Source organism: Lepus europaeus, chromosome 23 (assembly GCF_033115175.1).
Source record: "Lepus europaeus isolate LE1 chromosome 23, mLepTim1.pri, whole genome shotgun sequence".
Lineage (NCBI taxonomy): Eukaryota > Metazoa > Chordata > Mammalia > Lagomorpha > Leporidae > Lepus > Lepus europaeus.
Window position 1 is genome coordinate 8,208,573 of NC_084849.1, and position 23,777 is coordinate 8,232,349.

At 49.7% G+C, this 23,777-nt stretch overlaps 1 protein-coding gene across 1 annotated transcript in view; it reads left to right on the forward strand.

Moving 5' to 3' along the window:
* Positions 1 to 17,290: 17,290 nt before the first annotated feature.
* Positions 17,291 to 23,777, forward strand: part of CUX2 (cut like homeobox 2) — a 254,319-nt gene continuing 247,832 nt past the window's right edge. The window contains 2 exon segments of the mRNA XM_062182840.1: positions 17,291 to 17,300; positions 17,650 to 17,768. Coding sequence (XP_062038824.1) covers positions 17,291 to 17,300; positions 17,650 to 17,768 — 129 coding nt within the window.

The following is a 23,777-nucleotide window of genomic DNA, read 5'->3' on the forward strand; positions in this document are numbered from 1 at the left end:
CTATCAAAGAATTAAGACAGAGCAAGATGGCAGCTGAACAAGGAACTCTAGCCATCCTCTGCCCGCAGAAACACCAGTTTGAACAGATATTCACGTGCCAGGTCACCTTCACAAGAGCTGTGGAAACCAGGAGAGACTACAGTGCCTGCATGTAATACAATAAGAAAAGCAATGGAGAAGGCAGGAGAGAAAGAACTGCCCATGTGACTCCTCCCCTTGTCCCAAGTAGTACAATGTGAGAGGGATGCCTGGCCTCCTGCTTGGGAGGGTGGGCAGGCAGTGAGTCCAGCCTTAGACCCACCACAGTAAAAAGCAGACCTGGACACAGCCCCCGGGCCCCTGCTCCCAGGCTGTGCCTGCAGACTGAGATCTTTGTATGGTCCCTTAGTCAGGTGCTAAGGGGCCACGGCTACCACCTCTCCCCAGCCTCCAGCAATAGTGAGGAAACACACAGCTGCTGGGGAGGAGGGAAGGAAAGGGAACTTGGGGCTGTATCTTGGAGCTTAGGGCTGCTGCTCAGAGACCTAGTACCAGAGAACGCCCCCAGGTCAGTGCTCGCAGACTGAGCCTCTAGACTTCAGGTGGAGACCTGAACCCTGCCAGCCCCGTGTGTTTGGACCCCAGAGATTGTGCTGTGCCTGGCAATAGTGAGATGCAGGTGCAACCACTTAGTGCCAGCCTAGGTGGCCAAGGGGCTTCCAGTATCACACCTCCTCCAACCTTGGGCATACAGGTACACCAGGACTTGTCTCTTGGGATTCAGTGACAGCTAGTAAAACACAGCACTGGGAAGATCCTAACGGTGTCTGTCCCTAGGCCAGTGCTTGCAGAGACTTGGAACTGCCCCAGTGCCATCTGGAGTCTGGTGGCTTCAGCTGTCGGATTTGTACCCAGCCAGCGTCACCTGTAGCCAGTTGCAGTGGCCTCAGGCTGTAAGTCCAACATTGAGGGCCTTGGTCCTACCCTGTGCTGTGCGGGTCTCAGTGGGCTGTAAGATGCAGGTGTAATCTGGTGTTGGGGTGCTGGTGGCCATAGGCCTAGACCTCTGGGCCTCCTCCACCCCCAGAAAGAGGCCTGTAGGGATAGACTTTGTAGACTCTCCTCTACCTCATTCTGAAGAATGCACTAGCTATGGATTTGGAAGAAACAAGGGCCTGGCATCCTGTGGGGCTGAAACAGCAACACACTAACAGCAGACTTGAGGCACACCTCGCCTTAGGAGCCATCTAGTGCAATAGCAGAAGTGTCCACAATCTCAGAGAAAAGAAGTAGGCTGCTTAGAATTCCTGGAAGTCAGCCACAAGCACAGCCTGATTAGGAAGCCTGGAAGAGGACAAACTCCAGGTGCACAGGATGCGTCCTATCAAGAACTTCCAGGGAACCGTGATCTCACCTGATGAACAAAATAAGGTGCCAGAAATCAGCTAGCTAGGAACTGACATTTACAAATGTTGGGATGAAGAATTCAAAATAGCTGTTTTAAGGATACTCAGTGTACTTCAAGAGAGCACAGAGAAACCATTTAACATGCTGACAGAGACACTTGACAGAGAGGTGGGATTGATTTTCAAGTATCAAATAGAAATACTTTGACTGTAAAAAGTATAAGTGAAATTTAAAACACAGTAGAAAACATCAGCAACAAAATAAACCAAACAGAAGAAAGTGAGGTGGAATAGGCTATTTGAAAATACAGTTGGAAGAGAAACAAGAATGAAGAGAAATAAATAAAGCTAACAATAACCTTGGAATAGGGGCCAGTGTTGTGGTATAATGGTTTAAGCCACCACCTGCAATGCTGGCATCCAGTGCAGGTGCTGGGTTGGGTCCTAGCTCCTCCACTTGCAATCCAGCTCCCTGCTAATGTGCCTGAGAAAGCAGTGGAGGATGGCCTGAGTCCTTGGGCCCTTACACCCATATGGGAGACCCAGATGAAGCTCCTAGCTCCTGACTTTGGCTTGGCCCCGGCCCAGCTGTTGCGGCCATTTGGGGAGTAAACCAGCAGATCTCTCTCTCTCTCTCTCTCTCTCTCTCTCTCTCTCTCCCTCTCTCCCCCTCCCTCCCTCCCTCCCTCCCTCTCATTCTCTATAACTCTGCCTTTCAAATAAACAAAATAAATCTTAGGAAAAAAAGAGAACCTTGGAGCAGCATTACAAGAGCAAATACTCTGAGTTACTGGGGCTCTTGAGACTTGACAATACCAAGGGGGTAAAAAGCATATTCAGAGGTTCAGTAGCAGAAAATCCCCAGATCCTGAAGGCAGATGGAACTACCCAGGTACAGAAGATCAGCGTTGCCAGCCAGAGTCAACTCACCCAAGTCTGTCCCAAGTCATGTTGTAATCAAGTTCGCCACAGTTAAATGTAAAGAGAGGATTCAAGAGCTGCAAGAGAAAAGACACAAATGGCATAGAAAAACGTCCCAACTTGTCTGACTGCAGACTTCTCAACAGAGGCTTTACAAGTCGGGAGGGAGTGGGATGAGACTTTCATAGGATTGAAGGAAATGCCCCCACCCACCAAGAATACTGTACCTAGAAACGCCATCCTTTAGATATGGAGAGGAGACACAGATATTCCCAGACAAATAAAGACTTGTCTTACAAGAAATGTTAAATGGAGTTCTTCAAACTAGAATAAGGAGATTTTAACAGGAAGAAAATATCACAAGGTAAAAAATCCACTGGTAGGAATAACTAGATAGACACATTCAGAATGCTCTAGTATTGTAAACATGGTGCATAAGTCACTCATATCTTTTTTTTTTTTTTGACAGGCAGAGTGGACAGTGAGAGAGAGAGAGACAGAGAGAAAGGTCTTCCTTTGCCGTTGGTTCACCCTCTAATGGCCGCCAAGGTAGCGCGCTGCGGCCGGCGCACTGCGCTGTTCCGATGGCAGGAGCCAGGTGCTTCTCCTGGTCTCCCATGGGGTGCAGAGCCCAAACACTTGGGCCATCCTCCACTGTACTCCCTGGCCACAGCAGAGAGCTGGCCTGGAAGAGGGGCAACCGGGACAGGATCGGTGCCCCAACCGGGACTAGAACCCGGTGTGCCGGCGCCGCAAGGCGGAGGATTAGCCTGTTGAGCCACGGCGCCGGCCAAGTCACTCATATCTTTAATGTGAAGAACAAAAACTGAAGTAACTTTTAAATAATAGCAGCATTAGTCTGTTAACAGACAGGCAATACAGAAAAAGTTCAAAAGGTCAATTCAGAATGTGGGGAGGAATGAAATGCAAGTGTAGAATTCTGTATTTCTTCTTTCTTTTTTCTTTTTCTCCATCTTTTAATCAATGTCATTTCTATCATTTTAAGATAGCTTGTTATAATAAAATATTTTTGTAAGCCTTATGGTAAGCATAAAGCAAAAATACTAGGCAAGGAATCAAAACATACTACTAGAAAAAAGCCCATTATCTACAAAGGAAGATTGGAAGAGAGGGAAAAAGAAAGGAAGGAAATACATTAAACAAGAAAACCAGTATTGCAGAGCCAATAGTAAGACTGTACCTGTAAGGCCTACTAACTATTTTACATGTAAAAAGATTAAATTCTCCAATTAAAAAGGCATAGAACGACTGAATAATAATAATAAAACAAGACCAACTGTTTTCTGCTTACAGGAAACTGACATGCACAGGCTGAAAGTGAAAAGATGGAATAAGATGTTTCACGAAAATGGAACTTAAAATAGGAGCAGCCGTATTTCTATCAGGAAAAAGGTTTTAAATCAACAGTGTAAAAAGAGATAAGGAAGGTTATTATATAATGATAGAAGAGCAGTTCAGCAAAAATAAATAATTATGACTAGATATGCACAAAATATCAGAGTATCAAAGCACATAAAACAGATATTAGTAGACCTAAAGGGAAACATATCCTGCAGCCTGATGCTAGTGGGGAACTCACACCTCACTTCCAGAAATGGACATATCATTTACACAGAAAAATCAACACAGACGCAGCGGAGTTAGATTGCACCCTATATCAACTGAACCTAACAGAAATCTATAGAACATCCCATCTAACAGCTGAAGAATACACACTTTTTTCAGCATCATGTGGAACATTCTCCAGGATAGATCATCTATGTGGACATAAAACAAGTCTTAACAAATTAAAAAAAAAAAATCAGATTGAGCATCTTTTCAGGCCACAGTACAATGAAACTGGAACCTAATAACAAGAAAAAACTATATAAATGCATGGAAATTAAACAGCTTAGTTCCAAGCAGGCCATGGATCAAGTAATAAATCAGGAAGGAAATTGAAACATTTATTGAAATAAATGAAAATGGAAACACAATATACCAAAACCTATGACATACAGAAAAGCAATATATTAAGCAGGAAGCTTATAGAAATCAGTCAGTAGAAAAAATGATAAAAAGTGTTAAAAAAGATAAAAATCAGAGTGGAGGCAGATGTGTAGCCTAGTGGTTAAAACACCTCCATTTCATCTCAGAGTGCCTGCACTGGACGCCTCGCTCTGGCTCCCAAGTCCACCTTCCTGTTCCTGCAGACTGGCTCAAGTCATTGGGTCCCTGCCACCCACGTGGGAGACCTGGACTGAGTTCTTGGCTTCTGGTTTCACATGGTCCGACCCCAGTGTTGTGGGCATTTGAGAAGTGAAGGGTGGTAACTCCGTTCAGTCTTTTTATGTTTCTTTCTTTGTCTCTCTCACAAATTAAAATTTAGAAAAAATGTCAGAGAAGAAATATATGAAATATAGACTAAAAAACACAAATCAATGAGATAAGGGTTGCTTCTTTGAAGAGATAAGATTGACACATACTTAGCTCAAGTAAAAAAAATAAGATTTAAATAAATTGGAGATGAATGAAAGACATTATAACTGACCACAAATACACAGAGTATTGATGGAAAGTATCATGAACATTTATACAGCAATGAATTTCATAACCTAGAAGAAATGAACAGACTCCTGAACAGATATACCCTTTTTTTTTTTTTTTTTTTTTTTACGATTTATTTATTTTACATGAAAGGTGGAGTTACAGAGAGGGACAGGCAGAGGAGGAGAGAAATCTTCCATCCACTGGTTCACTTCCCAAATGGCTGCAACAGCTGGCGCTGGGCCAGTCCAAAGCCAGGAGTTTCCTCTAGGTTTCCCACATGAGTTCAGGGGCCGAAGGACTTGGGCCATCTTCTGTTTTCCCATGCACATTAACAGGGAGCTGGATTGGAAGCACAGCAGCTGGGTCTTGAACTGGTGTCCATATGGGATGCTGGTGCTGCAGGCTGTGGCTTACCTCACTATGCCCGAGATATACCTTTTTTTTTTTTCCCCCAAGATTTTTATTTATTTATTTGGAAGGCAGAGTTACAAAGAGAGAGAAGGAGAGGCAAAGAGAGAGACAGGTCTTTCATCTGCTGCTTCACTCCCCAATTGGCCGTGATGGCTAGAGCTATGCCGATCTGAAGCCAAGAGCCAGGAGCTTCTTCCCAGTCTCCCATATGGATGTAGGGACCCAAGGCCTTAGGCCATCTTCTAATGCTTTCCCAGGCCATAGCAGAGAGCTGGATCAGAAGTAAAGCAGCCGGAACTTGAACCAGTGCCTATATGGGATGCCGGCACTGCAGGCGGTGGCTTTACTCGCTACACCACAGCGCTGGCCCCCAGATACACCTTTTTAAGATCGAATTATGGGCTGGGCGCTGTGGCGTTGCATGTGAAGCCCCACCTGCAGTGCTGGCTTCCTATATGGATGCTGGCTCAAGTCCCAGTTGCTCCTCTTCTGATCCAGCTCTCTGCTATGGCCTAGGAAAGCAGTGGAAGATGGAAGATGGCTTTGAATTGGCCCAGCTCTAGTCATTGTGACCATTCAGGGAGTGAACCAGAGGATGGAAGACTTCTCCCTCCCTCCCCCCCTTTCTCTCTCTGCCTCTCTGTAACTCTGCCTTTCAAATAAATAAATAAATAAATCTTTTTAAAAAGATCAAATCATGCCACGTAGTGAGATTAATAAAGTCTCCCATCAAAGAAAAGCCCAGAAACAGATGATTTTATTGCTGAATTCTACCAAATAGTTAAAGAAGAATTAATACCAATTTTTTTTTTTTTGGACAGGCAGAGTTAGTGAGAGAGAAAGAGAGAGAAAGGTCTTCCTTCCATTGGTTCACCCCCCAAATGGCTGCTATAGCTGGTGTGTTACAACCAGTGCACTGCGCCAATCCAAAGCCAGGAGCCAGGTGCTTCTTCCTGGTCTCCCATGTGGGTGCAGGGTCCAAGCATTTGGGCCATCCTCCACTGCCCTCCCGGGCCACAGCAGAGAGCTGGACTGGAAGAGAAGCAACTGGGACTAGAACCCAGAGTGCCAGTGCCGCAAGTGGAGGATTAGCCTAGTGAGCTGCAGCACCGGCCTAATTTTTAAATTATTCAACAAAAAGGGGGCCGGAGCTGTAGCACAGCAGGTTAATGCCCTGGCCTGAAGCACCGCCAACCTATACGGGTGCCGGTTTAAGACCCGACTGCTCCATTTCTGATCCAGCTCTCTGCTATGGCCTGGGAAAGCAGTAGAAGATGGCCCAAGACCTTGGGCCCCTGCACCCGTGTGGGAGACCCAGAAGAAGCTCCTGGCTCCTGGCTTCGGATCAGCACAACTCCGGCCATTGTGGCCAATTGGGGAGTGAACGATTGGATGGAAGACCTCTCTCTCTCTTTCTCTCTCTCTCTCTCTCTCTGCCTCTCCTTCTCTCTCTGTGTAACTCTGACTTTCAAATAAATAAATAAATCTTAAGAAAAGGGGGGGGGGATGGAAGTCTTCTAGACTCACTCTATAAGTTTAGCTTTACCCTGATACCAAAACTAGTCAAGGATACAACAACAACCACAACAATGGAAAATCGATTTTCTTGATGAATACAGATGCAAAAATCCTAAAAACAAAAATGCTAGTCAACTAAGCAATACATCAAAAAGATCATTTACCATGATCAAGTGGGATTCATTCCAGAGGTAGAATGATTAAGCATATGCAAATTAATAAATGTGATATACCACATTAACATTGCAATAGATGCAGAGAAGGCATTTTATAGAACCCAGGATCTTCTAAATGCTAAACCAACTAGGTATAGAGAGATTGCACTTCAGCATAAAGGTCACGTATAAGCCGGCGCCGCAGCTCACTTGGCTAATCCTCCACCTGCGGCGACAGCACCCCGGGTTCTAATCCCGGTTGGGGTTCCGGTAGCTCCTCTTCCAGTCCAGCTCTCTGCTGTGGCCTGGGAGTGCAATGGAGAATGGCCCACGTGCTTGGGCCCTGCACCCGCATGGGAGACCAGGAGAAGCACCTGGCTCCTGGCTTTGGATCGGCACAGCGCTAGCTGTAGCGGCCATTTGGGGGATGAACCAATGGAAGGAAGACCTCTCTCTCTCTCTCTCTAACTCTGCCTGTCAAAAAATTTAAAAAAAAAAAGTCATGTATAACAAATGAACATCTAACATCAAACTAAGAGAGGAAAAGCTGAAGCCTCTCTCTCTAAGATCTAGAACAAGACAAAGATGCCTACTTTCCCTTTTATTCAACATAATACCTGAAGTCCTAGTGAGAATCAAGAGAGAAAAAAAAAAAGAGAGAGAGAAGGCACCCATATCAGAAAGAGTATGTAAACTTGTCACTATTTGCAGATGACGTGATCTTACAGATAGAAAACCCCAATACACCACAAAAAACTATTAGAACTAATAAACAAATTTGAAGTTGCAGGATACAAAGTCAACATACCAAAATCATTAGCATTGTTATATACCAATAGCAGATTATCTGAAAAAGAAATGAATTCCACTTCCAATAGCAACAAAAATAGGAAATACCTAGGAATAAACTTAAGAGGTGAAGGATCGCCACAGTGAAGACTGTAAGACGTTGATGAAAGGAATGGAAGAGGACAGGGAAATTGAAAGACTTCCGTGTTCGTGGGTTAGAAGACTCAATTCATTAGGCTCCTTACTGTTCAGAGTAAGTGCAGTCTCTATTAAAATATCAGTAACATTTCTCATAGAGTTGGAAAAAAAATCAGTGCAATTTGTATGTGGCCACAGAAGACCCTCAACAGCCACATGGATCTTGAGCAGGGAAACAGAGCTGGAGACATATACTACCTGACTGTAAAATATGTCACAAAGCCACAGTGGGGAAAACAGCACGGTGTTGGCATAAAAACAGACATGCAGACCCATGGAGTGGAATAAAAACTCTAGAAGCAATCCACAGATCTACAGCCAACTGACCTTTTAAAAAATTATTTATTTTTTGGCTGGCGCCACGGCTTACTTGGCTAATCCTCCGCCTGCGGTGCCGGCACCCCAGGTTCTAGTCCTGGTTGGGGCACTGGATTCTGTCCCGGCTGCACCTCTTCCAGTCCAGCTCTCTGCTGTGGCCCGGGAGTGCAGTGGAGGATGGCCCAAGTGCTTGGGCCCTGCACCCGCATGGGAGACCAGGAGAAGCACCTGGCTCCTGATCGGCACAGCGCCGGCTGAAGCGGCCATTTGTGGGGTGAACCAATGAAGGAAGACCTTTCTCTCTGTCTCTTTCTCTCTCTCACTAACTCTGTCCAAAAAAAAAATACTCATTTTTCATTTATTTGAAAGGTAACATGACAAATACTGGCCCGCCCCCTAAATGTCTGCAACAGCTAGGGCTGGGCCAAGCTTATACTGAAAGGCTGGAACTCCATCCAGGTTTCTTCTAAGTGGGTGGCAGGGACCCAAGTACTTGAGCCATCACTTGCTACCCCACAGGGGTGTGCATTAGCAGGTGGTGGTTGGCAAGCAGAAGCAGGACTTACACCCAGCCCTCTCATGTGGGTTGTGGGTATCCCAAACAGCATCTTAACTGCTCTGCCACAATGCCCACCCCTCCCCCCAACTGGCCTTTGACAAAGATACTGAGAATGCTCATTAGAAAACAGTCTTTTTAATAAATGGTGCTGGGGAAATGAGATATCCACATGAAGAAGAAGGAATCCCCCTGCTCAAACCTCTCCCCATGTATAAAAATCAACTTATAGGGTCAGTGTTGTGGCATAACAGGTTAAGCCACTGCTTGTAACACCCAGCATCCCATATTAAAGTGCTAGTTAAAATCCTGGCTGCCCTGCTTTCCAATTCAGTTCCTTGCTAATGTGCCTAGGAAAGCAGTAGAGGATGGCTCAAGTGCTTAGGCTCCTGCCACCCACATGAGAGACCTGGATGGAGTTGTGGGTTCCCAGCTTCAGCCTATACCAGCCCCAGCTGTTGTGGCCATTTGGGGAGAGATACCTCTCTCCCTTCACCCTGTTCCTGTTCCCCACTCTCTTTCTGTCACTCAGCTTGTCAAGTAAATAAGTAAACAGTTAAGGGGCTGGCGATGTGGCTCACTTGGCTAATCCTCTGCCTGTGGTGCTGGCATCTCATATGGGTGCCAAGTTCTAGTCCCGGTTGCTCCTCTTCCAGTCCAGCTCTCTGCTGTGGCCTGGGAAGGCAGTGGAGGATGGCCCAGGTGCTTGGGCCTCTGTACCCACATCGGAGACCAGGAAGAAACACCTGACTCCTGGCTTCGGATCGGTGCAGCGCCAGCCATAGCAGCCATTTGGGGGGTGAGCCAACGGAAGGAAGACCTTTCTCTCTGTCTCTCTCTCTCTCTGCCTGTCAAATGAAAAAATAAAAAAAAAGTAAACATTTAAAAAGAAAATAAAGATCTAAATGTAAGGCCTGAAACCTTGAAACTACTGGAAGAAAGCCTAGGGAAAATGCTTCAGAACATTAAAATGGGCAAGGATTTTTTTGGATCAGACCCCAAAAACATAAGGAACAAAAGACAAGTTGAACTTTGTTAAACTGAAGAGCATCTGCACAGTACAGAAAACAGTGGAGTGAAGAGACAACCTACAGAATGGGAGAAAATGTTTGCAGGTTGCATACCTGACAAGGAGTTAATATAAGGAATATATAAAAGAACTGAATTCATACAACTCAATAGCGGATAACCAAATAATACATTTAAAAATGGGTGGAATTAAAATACATTTTTCAAAGGAAGACATACAAATGGCCAACAGGTACATGCAAAAAAAGCTCAACATATCAAGCAAATGCAAATCCAACCACGATGAGATACCGCCTCATGCCAGCTAGGAAGACTGTTAGCGGAAATACAGAAGTACTGATGAGGGTGCAAGAAAGGGCACTTGTGTCTGTGTCTGTGGGTGGGAATGTAAAGTTACCATGGTGGAAAACAGTATGGAGGTGCTTCACAAAGATAAAATAAAAAAATAAGGGTGCTACATAATCTAGCAATCCCACTACTGGGCATGCATCCAAGGGAAGTGAAATCTCTCTGTTGAAGAGATGTCTGCTGCCCACACTTATTACACCACTGTCCACATAGCCACGCAGTGAGGCAGCCTGAGTGTTCATCCACTGATGATCGGATAAAGAAAACGTGGCACACATGCACCATGGAATACCACTCAGATGTAGAAAAGGAGGAGGTTTTGTTATTTGCAGTCACATGGATGGAACTGGAGGTTATTATGTTAAGTGAACTAAGCCAAGCACAGACAGAAAGGACCAGCTGATCTTATATGTGGAATTGAGAAAAAGTCACTTTCAGAAAAGTTAAGAATATAATGGTGGTTACAAGGGGCTGGCGAGAGTAGAGGGGAAGGAGAGTTGGGGGAAGACTCTCTAATGAGTACTAAGTTCTAGTTAGATAGGAGAAAGAAGGTTTGGGGTTCTGTCACAGTAGGGTGACTGCAGATAAAGACAATGTACTGTATATTTCTCTAAGAAAAAGAAAAAGGAGTTTGAATGTTAAATGTTAGAGGAATGAGATGTGTTTGCTCTGAGTGGACATTACACAGTGTATATGTGGCATCACAGGGTGCCCCCTACATATGAACAGTTTTTATGTATCAGCTAAAAATTTTTAATTTTTTTAAAATTAAAATTATGATGTGGAAATTATAAGAGCGCTCTAAACCTACTTTTCAGAATTAGTACTTATTAAAGATTTGATGAAAACATACATAATGCATATAGGGTCCAGTAATATCTGAAGGGTCTTAGAACAAAATCCCCTCCGTGGATGGGGAAGGTCCCACAGCAGAGGTGTGGGGCAGGGAAGTTTTGAGGCATCTCAGTGCTAGCAAGAGGGGGAAGCCATTTCCAGCCCACACCTGGAGGGAGAAGGGAAGGGAGAGGGGTCCAGAGAGAGCAAGAGCGAGACAGCTTGGCAGGGCTGTGGCTGTAGAATGACCTGCTCACTGCCAAAGCTGCAGCCAGGTAGGTAAGGAGCCGGGAATAATACCCCAGCTTCTCTCCCCTCCTTCCTGTGGTCAAACCAAGTGAGAATCAGAGGACGGGGGAGCCTGGAGATGTAGTCCACGGAGCTTAGTGTCCTGGAGGCCCTGAGCAGGTGGAGGGGAACCTAAGGAGAATGATCAGCACAGAAAGAATACACTATTGTTTATTTAACTGCAGGGGGGTTGGGCCAAGAGAGCCTACCCCTTTTGTGTTGTTCCTCTTTGGTTTTGATAGGTCACTGAAAGTTGGCCCATAGTTACACGGCTGCAGCTCTGGCTTTCTGGGAGTTTGCTTTTCTACCCATTCTTCCAAGACAGAGTAGGCTCAAGTGCCAAGTACCTAGCTTGCTCTGAGTCGCCCCATGTATCAGTCCTGGTTCTACACCTTTGCAACCACATGACTGTCAACCAGCCGTTTCTCCTAGGGCCTCAGTCTTTCCATCTGCAGTATGGGAGTATCCATTCCTGTCAATCACAATGAAAGCACATTACACCATGCCTTAATCCTCATCACATTGTGTGGTGACTTGCGCATTGTGCACATGAAGAAAGCAAGGCACAGAAATGCCACAGAGCCTATCAGCAGCGAAGCTGGAATCTACACCCAAACATCCTGGCTCTGGAGCCCCCACTCCTTTTTTATAATTTTTTTTTTTTATTTGACAAGTAGAGTTATAGACAGAGAGAGAGAGAGAGAGGTCTTCCTTCCATTGGTTCACTCCCCAAATGGCTGCTACGGCCAGCACTGCACCGATCTGAAGCCAGGAGCCAGGTGCTTCTTCCTGGTCTCCCATGTGGGTGCAGGGACCCAAACACTTGGGCCATCCTCCACTGCCTTCCCGGGCCACAGCAGAGAGCTGGACTGGAAGAGGAGCAACTGGGACTAGAACCGGTGCCCATATGGAGCCCCCACTCCTAGCCACTGTGTGATGCCACTGATTTACTTATAAAGCATCCAGCAAGCAGCAGGTGCTTCATGATGGTAAGGGTTGACAGTGTGTGCACAAGCAGCAGCCAGCCGGGTTCCTGTGGCCAGTTAGCCCAGCCCCTGGGTCCAGGACCTGACTGTGGGCAAGCCTCCAGGACCACAGCAGGCAGGAGTCTGCGAGACAGCCCCGAACCCTCCATCCCCGGTGAGGGCTGCTTCTCATTCCAGATGTGTTTGGAGTCTCCCGTCGTCTTTCCTGCCTGGCAGCTGCGGTGGGCAATGCAGAGCTACCGAAGGACATTTTCTTTTGTTTCCGCTTTGATGCTGGGATTTCGCATATCATTATGTTTGTGGCTAAGGATCTGCCGTGGTCTTCTCCGGGATTCTTGTACAGTGTCTGAATTTGCTAGAGGATCCTGGCTCTCTGGTTGTTTCTGGTTTCAGGGCAGGCTGCCCCAAGCTGCCCCTGCTTCCTCTGGGGAGGGGGGAAGTGTCGTCTTTTCCATTGTGTTTTTTTAAAATACACATGTTGATGTGTGGATCTTCAGGGATCAGGAAAAAATCAAGAAGCCGTTTAAGTTTTTGTATCTGTGTGTGTTTATGGCAGAGAGTGTGGTAAGAACATGAAAAACAGCTTTTCTCAAAAAATATTTCAAATTTTAATTGTGTAGTTTCCGAATCCGAGGCCATTGTCTGTCACCATCTTTCGTGATCACCCGTGATAATACCATTCCCCAGCTCAGTCTGTTTAGGGGCAAACACTTAACTGCCTACTAACTCACTATTGCCAAGTCTGAGATGGCTACAGATTGCCTTTGGAAAATAAGTCCCCACAACCAAGGAGGCCCAGGCTCGCAGAGCACTGGGAATATGGTGGGAGAGATGGCTGAAATTTATTTTGTGAATAAAGCAATAAGCCACTAAGCAAAGCTAATATGTTTCAGCCGAGACAGAGAGACACGATCATTCGGTATTTATGTAGCAGCCCATTCCTCAGTGGGACTGCAAGTTTCTACCATTAAAATTGTCGGAATTCTTCAGAGACCCACTGCATTAAGTCATTTAAAAATATCACAGACTTAAAACAATCTGAATTATTGGATTTTCTCGCCGCTTCTCGGTAAGCATGTTTGCTGTGGCAATTTCCTGCTCGGTCAAAGGTGCAGTCTACCTCCATCAGGAAAGTAGGCAAGCTCTGTGCGGAATATTTATTTGGAATCCAAAACAAAGTCAGATCTGGATATAGGGAGTTTATTTTTTCTTTTAGCTTTTAATTTGACTTAATTCCTGGTGCTGACATGTAAAGAAAGCAGAGGACTACTGTGTACTCTTTACCTGGAGTCCTGGATGTTAACAGTTGGCAGCACTGGCTTGTCCTTCTCTGCATAAAGAAACATAAGCAGATACACACTCCCTTCATCTGCACTGAGCGTCGGCTGAAGGTTGCTGTCTGCCCGTGGGCCCCTGCCACTTCTGTGCGCTCTCTAAAAACAGAGACGTTTTGTTGCAGAGCCACGGTGCCATGGTCAGAATCAGGAAATTAACATTGATACAATGCTGTTACCTAACGTATCGACTTGATTCTAAATTTGTGGTTGGCTCCAATTAATGCCCTTTGTAGTAAAAGAACATCCTGATCATACATTTTAGTCACTTGTCAAGTCTCTTTAGCTTCCTTGAATTTTGAACAGTCCCTGAGTCTGCCTGTGTATTACACTGACGTTTTTAAGAGAGTAGGCTGTGTGTTTTGCAGACTTTTCCCTCCATGTGGGGTTGTCGGATATTTTTCGGAGTGTGGCTGTGCACTTTTGTGAGGACTGCTGCAGAAATGAGGTGTCCTTCTCAGAACATCATATCAAGAGGTGCACGGTGTAGCGAGTCCCGTCATTGCAAGGTCAGATCGAAATTTAATCTTTTGTCAAAACCTTGCTTGGAAAGGTTTCACACTCATGCCAAATTTTTAAAATTATTATTATTATAACAGGCCTTTTCTAAGCAGATTCCGAGACAAGAAAGCTACAAGCTTTGCAGATGCTCAGGAGAAAATGTAGCCATTTAAAAAAAAATTGCAATGAGATAGTTATGAAATTTTCCCAAATTCATTTTGCAGAATGAGAGCTGTAATTTAAACGTGAAGTTATCGAGAGCTGAGATAAAGCACACATCACGTGCAATTTAATCTGGCAGGGAAACAGGCCACTCGGAATTGCTAACTAGGCCTAATTCATTACATCTTGGTGAACACTGTACTTTTGGTCTTTTGAGTCTCACAGCTCCTGAATTAATAGATTACCCAGACCTCATGGAAAATGTATGGGGATGGTAACAGAAATACTGTATCCTTGTTTAAATCACATTACATTTTTTAAACAGCTCAAATGATTGCTCAGAAAGATCACACCTTCTTCCGAAGCATTTATGAAACAATTATTTACATTACATTAAAAACTTTAATTGCCTTGAAGCACGTGCTCTGAGACACAAATATTGGAAAATCATCAAAAATATCCGTCATGATTCTCTCTCCTTTACAACTCTTCTAAACTTTATCTTCTTTATAACCCACTGTATTGATCTATTGTCCCAGACCGAGAGTGATGTCAGATGTCCAAGCTGGGTCATAAAAAGTGAATATAATTTCCATTTGCTGTCTATAAAAGCAAATAGTTTGATCTGAGAAACAGTGGGGAAATGCCCCTTTTCTTTGTCGTGGGGAAGGGAGTAGGATGGTTTGTGGCTGGGATCCTCATGCCCGAGAGGAAGGATGGATGGCTGTGGGGTGGGAGGGGTGATAAGTGGGTTGATGGCAGACTGTGAGTTCTTTCTGGGCCAGGCGATGTTCCAAGGGGACTGGAAGAGAGAGCGAAAATGAAAAACAAGAAAACCTGGTTGGCGCTATTGTCCAGGTCCGAGGAATTTCAGAAGACCAGAAGCTCCCTCTGGCCAAGTTGAAGCCCCTCCCACAACACAGTCCTACTAAAGGAAGACCCTGGGCCCTGAATGGTAATGGTGGTAACAGCAGCATCTCAGCTGGAGTCCCCATAAGCGGGGCTGTTCCCTCCACAGATCACAATAACAACAGCCCTGCCGGGGAGGGGCCCTGCAGAGGTTTGGTTAAGAATCCCCTGCAAAAATACCGGTTAACAGTAAAAGGGCCTCCCATGGACAAGGTGTGAGGAGCCCCTACAGTCGGGTTAAGGATCTCCCTAAATATTGACAATAAAAGGAATCCCTTGGGGTCGGCATTGTGGTGAAGAGGGTTAAGCCTCTGCCCCAGACTGCATCAGTTGGAAACCCGGCTGCTCCACTTCTTTTTTTAATTTTTTAATTTATTTTTTATTTTTTGACAGGCAGAGTGGACAGAGAGAGAGAGACAGAGAGAAAGGTCTTCCTTTTACCGTTGGTTCACCCTCCAATGGCCGCTGCGGCCGGCGCACCACGCTGATCCGAAGCCAGGAGCTTCTCTTGGTCTCCCATGCGGGTGCAGGGCCCAAGCATTTGGGCCATCCTCCACTGCACTCCTGGGCTACAGCAGAAGGCTGGCCTGGAAGAGGGGCAACCGGGACTAGAACAGGTGTGCCGGCACTGCAAGGCGGAGGATTAGCCTATTGAGCCGCAGCGCGGGCCTGCTCCACTTCTGATGCAGCTCCCTGCTAACGACCTGGGAAAGCAGCAGAGGATGGCACAAGTGCTTGGGCGCCTGCACCCACGTAGGAGACTGCGAGGAAGTTCCTGACTCCTGGCTTTGGCCTGGCACAGACCTGACCAATGCAGTCATTTGGGGAGTGAACAGAGGATCTCTGACTCTTCCCTCCTTCTGTAAGTCTGCCTTTCAAATAAAAAAAAAAAAGAAGCTCCCGTCGCATCCGTAAAGATGAGCTACAACTAAGACAAGTGCCCACTCCTAATACTAATAACAACGTTTAACAATGTGAAAACTGCCTGTGGTGGTGACATTTCCCACGGCTCAGTGGCGCCCCCGGGCGGTTCCCACCCGTCCGCTGGCCAGCGCGTCTGTGCAGCCCCAAATGCGCGTTGCGACCCTCGGATCCTAAGCCTTGTTGCTGGAAGAACGGCAGCAGCCGGAGGCACGTGTTGTGTGTGCTCCCATTGCAAAGGAAAAAAAAATGCATCGCAAACTATTAACTTTTTTTTTTTAAGTAAGCGATACTGGGAGTGGGTGTTAGACAGGTGCGGGGGGGGGGGAGGGGGGGCTGGCGCCCCGTATGCCTGCCTCTTGCAGCCCCCCCATCACAAACTTCCCTTTGCATTGATCAGCACGTTACGTCAGTATTGATAAGTTTGCAAAAAGCCAAAGTCAAGTGCAATCGCGCGGCACACCGACCCCAGACTTGGGGGGGGAGATGCGGCGAGCGCTCCGTGGGCCCGGGAGCCGGCTGCAGGCAGGGCAGCGGCGGCGCCGGCGCCTCTTGGAGAGGCGGCCTCCCCCCACCCCTCCCCTTCCACCCCATCCCCGGCCGCCTCCCCCAGGCGGGCGCCTAGCTCCCCGCCCGGCGCGCTCCGCCCGCGCCCTCCGGGGGTCGGGGGGACGCACAGCTCCCGGGCCCGGCGGCGGTGGCAGCGGCGGTGGCGCTGAGGGGCAGCTGGTGGCAGGAGGCCGGGGGCGCCCGAGGGGCCCCGGGCGGCGGCACGCAGGGCCTGGGCGGCCAGCGGCGGCCCCGGGGCTGGGGGGAGTCCAGCCCGGATATTGAGTGCAGCCATTGAGAAAAGCCAAACTCTTGTGTGTGTGCGTCTCGAATAGCCCCCAAGATGGCCGCCAATGTGGGATCGATGTTTCAATATTGGAAGCGATTTGATCTACGGCGACTCCAGGTTAGTGCGGGCAGCGCCGGCCGCGCAGCCGTGGGGAGCCCCGGGGCGCGCCCTGGGCGCATTGGGGAGGTCCCCGGGCGGGCAAGCGGGCGTCCTGGGGCGGCGGGCGGCGGCTGCCGGGGCTCGCCAGAGCTCGGCTGCCCGCTGCCCATCGATAGGTATTAGGAATTGATCTCGCCGCTGCTCTTTGTTCGGTTCAATCATCGATTAGCCGCCGCGACCATGGAGAAGCGCTAGTGAGCCCGCGGCCGGGGCAGTGAGCCGGCAGGCGAGGCGCGAGGAAGGAAGGCACTACGGCCCCGGGGCCGAGGGTGCGGGCGGGACCCCCGGGGCCCCCTCATGCCACACTTTACGCGCCTCCCAACTTCGCTGCGCCGGGGGGAGGCCGAGGAGCGCACCGCGTGCCTGTCCGCGCCTGGCTGGGGCTCAGGCTAGGGAGGGAGGGAGCTAGCGGGCAGGGAGGAGGAGGAGAGAGGAGGAGGAGGAGGAGGAGGAGGCAGCCAGGGTTGGCGAGGAGGCGGCTCCGCGCCCCGCCGCTCGCCGGCACCTCTGCCGCCGCCGCCGCCCGCCTGGCTGCGCAGCCCGGACGCGCCGCCACCCGGGGGCCACCGCCGTCACCGAGCTGCCGCCGCTGCCGCCGCCGCCGCTGGACTGGCCGCCTGCACTGAGAGACCTTTCCTCTTCGGGCAGGGGTCTCGGGGTTCGTCTCTTCTTCTTGTCTTTCCCCCTTCCCATCCCTTCCCGAGTCTAGATGCAGGCGGGCGGCAGCGCCGGCACCGGGCCCCGGGCGCGCGCAAGTTTGCGCTTCTGCATCCCGGGCCCGTGCGGAGCCTGGAGCAGCACCGAGCAGGTGACTGCGGGCTCTCGGGCCCATGGGAACTTTTAAAGGAGAGATTCCCTCGCTCTGTTCTGCCTCCTCGTCCCTGCCCGCTGCCCCCTGCTTCTCTCCTCTCCCTGTTCTCCCGCCTTCTTGCCTCTTCCTCTCTCCACCCCGACGGCACTTTCTCTTCACTGGCTCTTCCCAGGAGTCTCTGTGTCTCCCCCAGCTTTGGGGTATTCTCTGCCCAGATTCTAGAAGTCGGGGGTGGGATCTCCGGGTTCTGGTGCACACGCCAGCTTCTGATCTTTGCTGGAGTGCCCAGGAGCCCCGGACAAGCCCCCAAGCCCTGGAGTCTGGCAAAGTGGCTGCCAGTGTGGCAGGAATAGGGGTGGAGAAATGATGTGGATATCGGGGCGATTAGAGCATCCTGCCTGGGCCGTGTCATCGCTGAGGACAGAGAACATCAGTCGGGGATAAAGAGACCCACTTAAAAAAACCCCACCTGCAAATCTCCTCAAGTTTATTCTGATAAGTGGTTCTAGCACACCCCCCTTCTCTTTGCCCCTTTCCAGTAGCCCTCATCCCTAACCCCCCATTCCTGTTCCCCTCCTCCCCCAAAGCCACTGAGCTGGAGAGGAAATCGGGGCACTCAGCCATGCAGCCAGTGGCTGCCAGTGCCCTGCAGTTCCAGGTCCTCCCTGGAGTTGGGGCTACAGTTTGGTGGCCGGCAGGCTGTGAGCTGTGCTTGCCCATTTAAAGGATGCTAAAGTGGCATTTCTGTGAGAGTGGGGGTTGTGGTGGGGGTGGGGGGTGAGAGAGAGGGAGGGGGAGAGAGGGAGAGAGAGAGAGAGAGAGTTGGGCAGCCACATTGGGCTTGGCACGAAGGCCAATGGTAATCGTATTCCCTGCTAATGTTTGTAAATGAGACCGGAGCACGGCTGGGGGACAGCGTCTTTATTTATGATTGATGTTCTGTAACATAAGGAATGACAAGAACGTGGCAGACAAGAGGAGAGGAACCAGCCGGGCTGGGAGAGCCCTTTGCTTGGTCCTATTGTTATTCTGGGCTGGAGAAAATTTCTGCAGAGAGATTTACAGCGCTGGTATTTGCTCCCGGTCGGCCGGGGAATGTCCCTTAACACAATTTTCATTTAGATAACTCGTTTCCATCCGGGCAGCTCCGGCTGCTGTGAGGTAGTGGCTGGGCTGGGTGCGGCGCCCCAGGGGGCTGATTTCTGAGCTGGGGGCGTTGGAACCTCAGGGTCTTTTGTGGAGCCGTTGAGGTCACCCAAATCCGATTCCAGCTGGACTCCCGGAGGCAGGAACCCTTTGTTAGGGCCTTACTGAAGCAGAGATGGAAAAGCAGATTTAGACCGGAGAGGCTGAAGGTGGGGGTGGTGGAGTGGCCGGTCCCAGTGATGGGGGCCCAGGGCCAAGGCCTCTTCCCCCTACAGGGGGCCGACGGTGGTGGTGGTGGGTCTGCTCATTAAGACAATGGCAGTATGTCTGGCACAAAATGAGGAGGCTCTCAGGGAAGGGGGTGAGCTCATTTACATCGATATTAAGTGGAGGGGGTGTCCCTGAGGGAGTTTGAAAGGCTGCACACACAGAGAGCAGAGAAATAGACGTGGCTGTGGCGGCGGCGTGCAGGCATTCAGGCCCACACAGCTGCCACCGTCCCCCTCCCAGGCCTGAAGTCTTGGGCTGCACCCCCTGCCCATGTGCCCTCAGCTCCCCCATTCCCCTGTCTGCACCGTTGGCATTTTTGTTGGAGACGAGTTCTGTGCCCTGGGATCTTTTCCGGTCCTTGATGCTAATGACTCCTCCACCACACTGCACTTTCGCTTTTCCTCCCCACGTTCCTCTGTTAGGGGAGATAACCAGAAAGGGAAACTACCGGAGAGGCAGGTGCCCACCCCAGGGCCTGAGCCATCGGCAGCTTTGGGCCTGCTGGTCCCGGGCAGCTGAGCTGCCTGTGTGGGGGTGCGTGGCTTCCATTCGGGCTGTTCGGGTTGAATGGTTTCTCACAGCCTGGTTGCTGAGCGTTAAAGTGACCAAGGCAGCACAGGCAGCCCGCTGTCCCTAGGCCATACCATTCTGCTGCTGCCACTCCAATCGTGGCGAGAAAGGTGACCTTGTGCCAGCCTGGCGGGAGCCCTCAGAAGTCTCTGGTTTTTGCAGTGAGGACGCCGTCCTGCTCTGGTTGCTCCAGCGTGTGCTCTGAGCACAGCAGGGCTGTTTCCCGAGGATGCAAGTCAGCCCCCATTCAGGACCGGAGGGCTGGAGGGCTGGAGGGCTGACGGCCGGGGGGCTGCCCTGTGGCCCCCACTCCAGCCCCCCGGCCACTGCCTCGCCTTCCTTTTTCTCCTCTTCTGCTAGAAGCTCAGGAAACGAGAAGAAATCAAATTCCATCCGAAGATAATGCTGGGCATATTTCATTTGGTTATAAGATTGCTTTATGGTGAACATTACTAATGCAGTATTTTTTTATGGCTTTTCTGTGTATAATCGTCGTAACCAGATTCATACCTTTATGATTTTCTTTTTCTGCTGTACTTTCCACTTTTTTTAAACGATCCAGTCTCCCAGGCTTTTTTCTCCCCCACTACAAAGAGGGTTAATTAAGCTAACAAGGACTGAGGGCACCCGGTCCGAATGAGGGCGCTCGGTCCAAGTGCACAGCTGTGTTTTGGACGATGCAGGGCGCTTGGCTGAAGAGACCAGAGCGTGAGTGGTAGAGGGAGAGGCGAGTTCTGCCGGAGACAGCAGTTAGGGACGGGGCTCGGCCGGGTCAGCGGGAGAGGCTGGGCTCCGCCAGGGAGTTTCAAGAAACTTCCGGAACGGTTCAGTCTCTTGGTGCAGGGGGCAAGGTGGTGCTTGATGGAATGTTTTTCCCTGCTCAAAGTTTAGAAAAGAGCGTGGATGTGATTAAAATATTATAACCTTATGATATTCTGAAGTGCATAAATTTTACATATCAGCCACAGAGAGTTTAGACATCCATTAGAGCCTCTGACAGCTTGACTTACCTAAATGTGCTATCATTTAACAATGTGTCAAAATTCCTCTTTCTATAGATGACAGCAGTAAATAAGCTATCAGCCCTGTTAGCGGATTCCTAACTTTGGAAACTTCGCTGTAATAGAATCGCTGCCGGGGTGGGTGCCTGAGCCGCCAAGGCTTGGCGAGGCCCCAGCCTTTGAGATGGGTGGCCTGTGGGAGGGGAGAGGGCAGGGTGGAGATTTCTAGTAGCTTCTCTGTGAATAAGACCACGCACTTGTCCTCATCCCTGGGTTCTCCTACAAGTCCAGCTTGTGGGTGACCCCATTCCATCTGCCTCTCCACTGCCTTAGGATCCACACCCAGCAGGAGCTGGAACAGGTGTGGGTGTTTACAGGAAGAACCCAGCAGTCTTTTCTGGGCATCCCCAAATCCTGGTTTCTCAACCCCACCAGAAATTCTTCCCGTGGATGAGCTAGCTGTCTCTCTGAGTGCTGGAAGAAAAACGGGCACTGCTTTTTCCTTCACCGAGTTTGCTGCTGGCAGTCTTGAAATTTCTCTTATTAGAACCTGAATTCTCTGTAGAAAATTGAGAAGCCACGGACAAGCCTAAAGAAGCGAGCTGGCGTCTCGGCGGGTTATTTCAGATGAGCGCCGTGCTATTTTGACTCCAGGGAACAGCTTTTCTGATTCTGCTGGTGGTCCCCCCCTCCTTTTCTTTCTTTTTTCTTATTTTTAAAAACCCTCCTGTTAAAAAGAGAATTCTGTCTTCAGACTTGACATTCCTTTGCAGTAACCTTTCTTGAGGCAGATGGGGTTTCAAACGTGAGCACCTTGGTTGGTGCTAAATTTGGTCCTGGCTGATGGTGATTGGGGCTGCCCAGACACTGTGGTTTTCTGTGCCGCTTTCGGAAGGGGCTGCATTTCCGGCGGCTTCCTGGTTATCTGATTCCGAGGCCCTGCCTGGCAGAGGTTCCAAGGCGGTTCCTGCCTTTGTTCCTAGCCTTGGGAGTTGGGGCCCAGTCATCTGGTGGATGCCCCTCCCCAGGGAGATTGCTCTTTATTTATGGCAGAGGCTGTGTCAGGGTGTCAGGGAAGATGGAGCTGTGTGGAAGCGGGCAGGACCCCAAGCACTGTGTCCTGTGGCCTCCCGCACTCCAGGGAGACAGCCCGTGGCTCAGGTCTCTTGTGTCTTAGTCCGTCACCTTGCCTGACATATCCCAGGCTGTAGTAAAAGTGAGGGACGCTGGGGTACCTTGTAGGCCAGTTCCAGGTGCTGTCTTCTAGTGACCTTGGGACAACCCTGCCTTCCACATGATTGGGGGGGCCGGTGGGGGGAGGGGCGCTGGCCTTTTAAGCAGGTGTCTTTTTTTCATGAGACAAGAAATTATGTCCAGAATGTAGTTACTTGGTTTCTTCTTTTTGTTTTCTCTTCCTTTTTTCCTTCCTTTGAGAGGTAGTCAGGGACAGCAAAAATCTCCCATCCACTGGTTTACTCCTCAAATGGTTTACTCCACAACATCAGGGCTGGGTTGGGCCAAAGCCGGGAGCTGGGAACTCCATCCAGATCTCTCGTGTCTGTTAGCCGTCACCTGCCACCTCTCAGGTGCTCACCAGCAGAAACTGGATGGGAGTAGAGCAGCCGGGGCTGGAACCGGGCGCTCTGATAGGGAATTCAGGAGTCCCAGGACGCGACCTCATTGCTGCACCAGACGCCCGCCCTGAGATTACTTATTTTTCAAGCTTCCAGAAGCGACTCACAAGCAAACAAAACTGGCTCATAGCGGATTGTGGTTCGCAAGATGTGGACGATAGCTTTCTGTCCCAGACTAAAACTGGATGCCTCTGCCCCGACCATTCCCATTTGACCTGCGTGCCTGTCATTTTTCTGGCTCCTTCGCCAGCCAGTCTCCCCCTGCTCCAGCCGCGCAGCCTTCTCTCCTTTGCTCAGACACACGGGCACATCGCCACCTCGGGGCCCGGGCTGCTTTTCCTCCAGGTCTTCCTGGCCAGTGGCCCAGTTCCTCCCATCTGAGCCCACCTGTCGTGGCTGCTCAGCCCTAAGAAAGCTGGGGAAGCTTCCCTGGCTCCCTCCCCACTTTGGTACTCACACGTCTTGAAGGCCATTGCCGTGTTTCCTGGCGGCTGGCGCTCAGAGCCCTCCCGAGGGGGTGGTGCCTCCCCGGACACTCAGGTGACTCTGGGCCCTTCTTGGCCAAGGCACCCTGTTTTTCTAGAGTGCCTAGGCTTTGTGGGTCATCCCGCTCTGCTGTTGTGTCTCAGAGGCACCCCTGGACAGGCAAGGATGAGTAGGTGTGGCTGGGTTCCAATGAAACTTTCTTTGCAGAAACAAAAAGAGGTCTGGATTTGGCCCAAGGGCCGTGGTTTGCTACCTCTTTCACTGGTGGATGTGACGGTTGTCATCCATGCCGTGTCGTCCTCTGTTCAGTACAAATATTAAGGTGGCTTGAGCTCAGTTGCAGAAACTTGTTCTTGACCGAAGAGCCAGGACGGCGAGGGCCCTGCCTGGCTTCCCGCTCTGGCACCTGCCAGGTGTCCCCGAACCTCTCCGAACACTGCCTGCCTCGTCTTTAAGTGGGACTGGTGACAGTCTCCACCTTCTAGGTTGTTCAGGAAGGTTAAACCACTTTGAACATGAACACGTTTAGCATGGTGTGTGGCAGTACCTTCCTTCTTGGTGTCAGTGAGACAGGGTGGGCTGGCATGTGGTGCTTGGTGCAGCAGCCTCCCTTGGAGTGCTGGTGTCAGTCTTGGCTGCTCTGCTTCCCACTTTGCATCTTGCTGATGTGCCTGGGAAGGCAGCAGAAGATGGCCCAAGGACCCGAGTCCTTGCCGTAAACATGGAAGACCTGCATGAAGCTCCTGGCT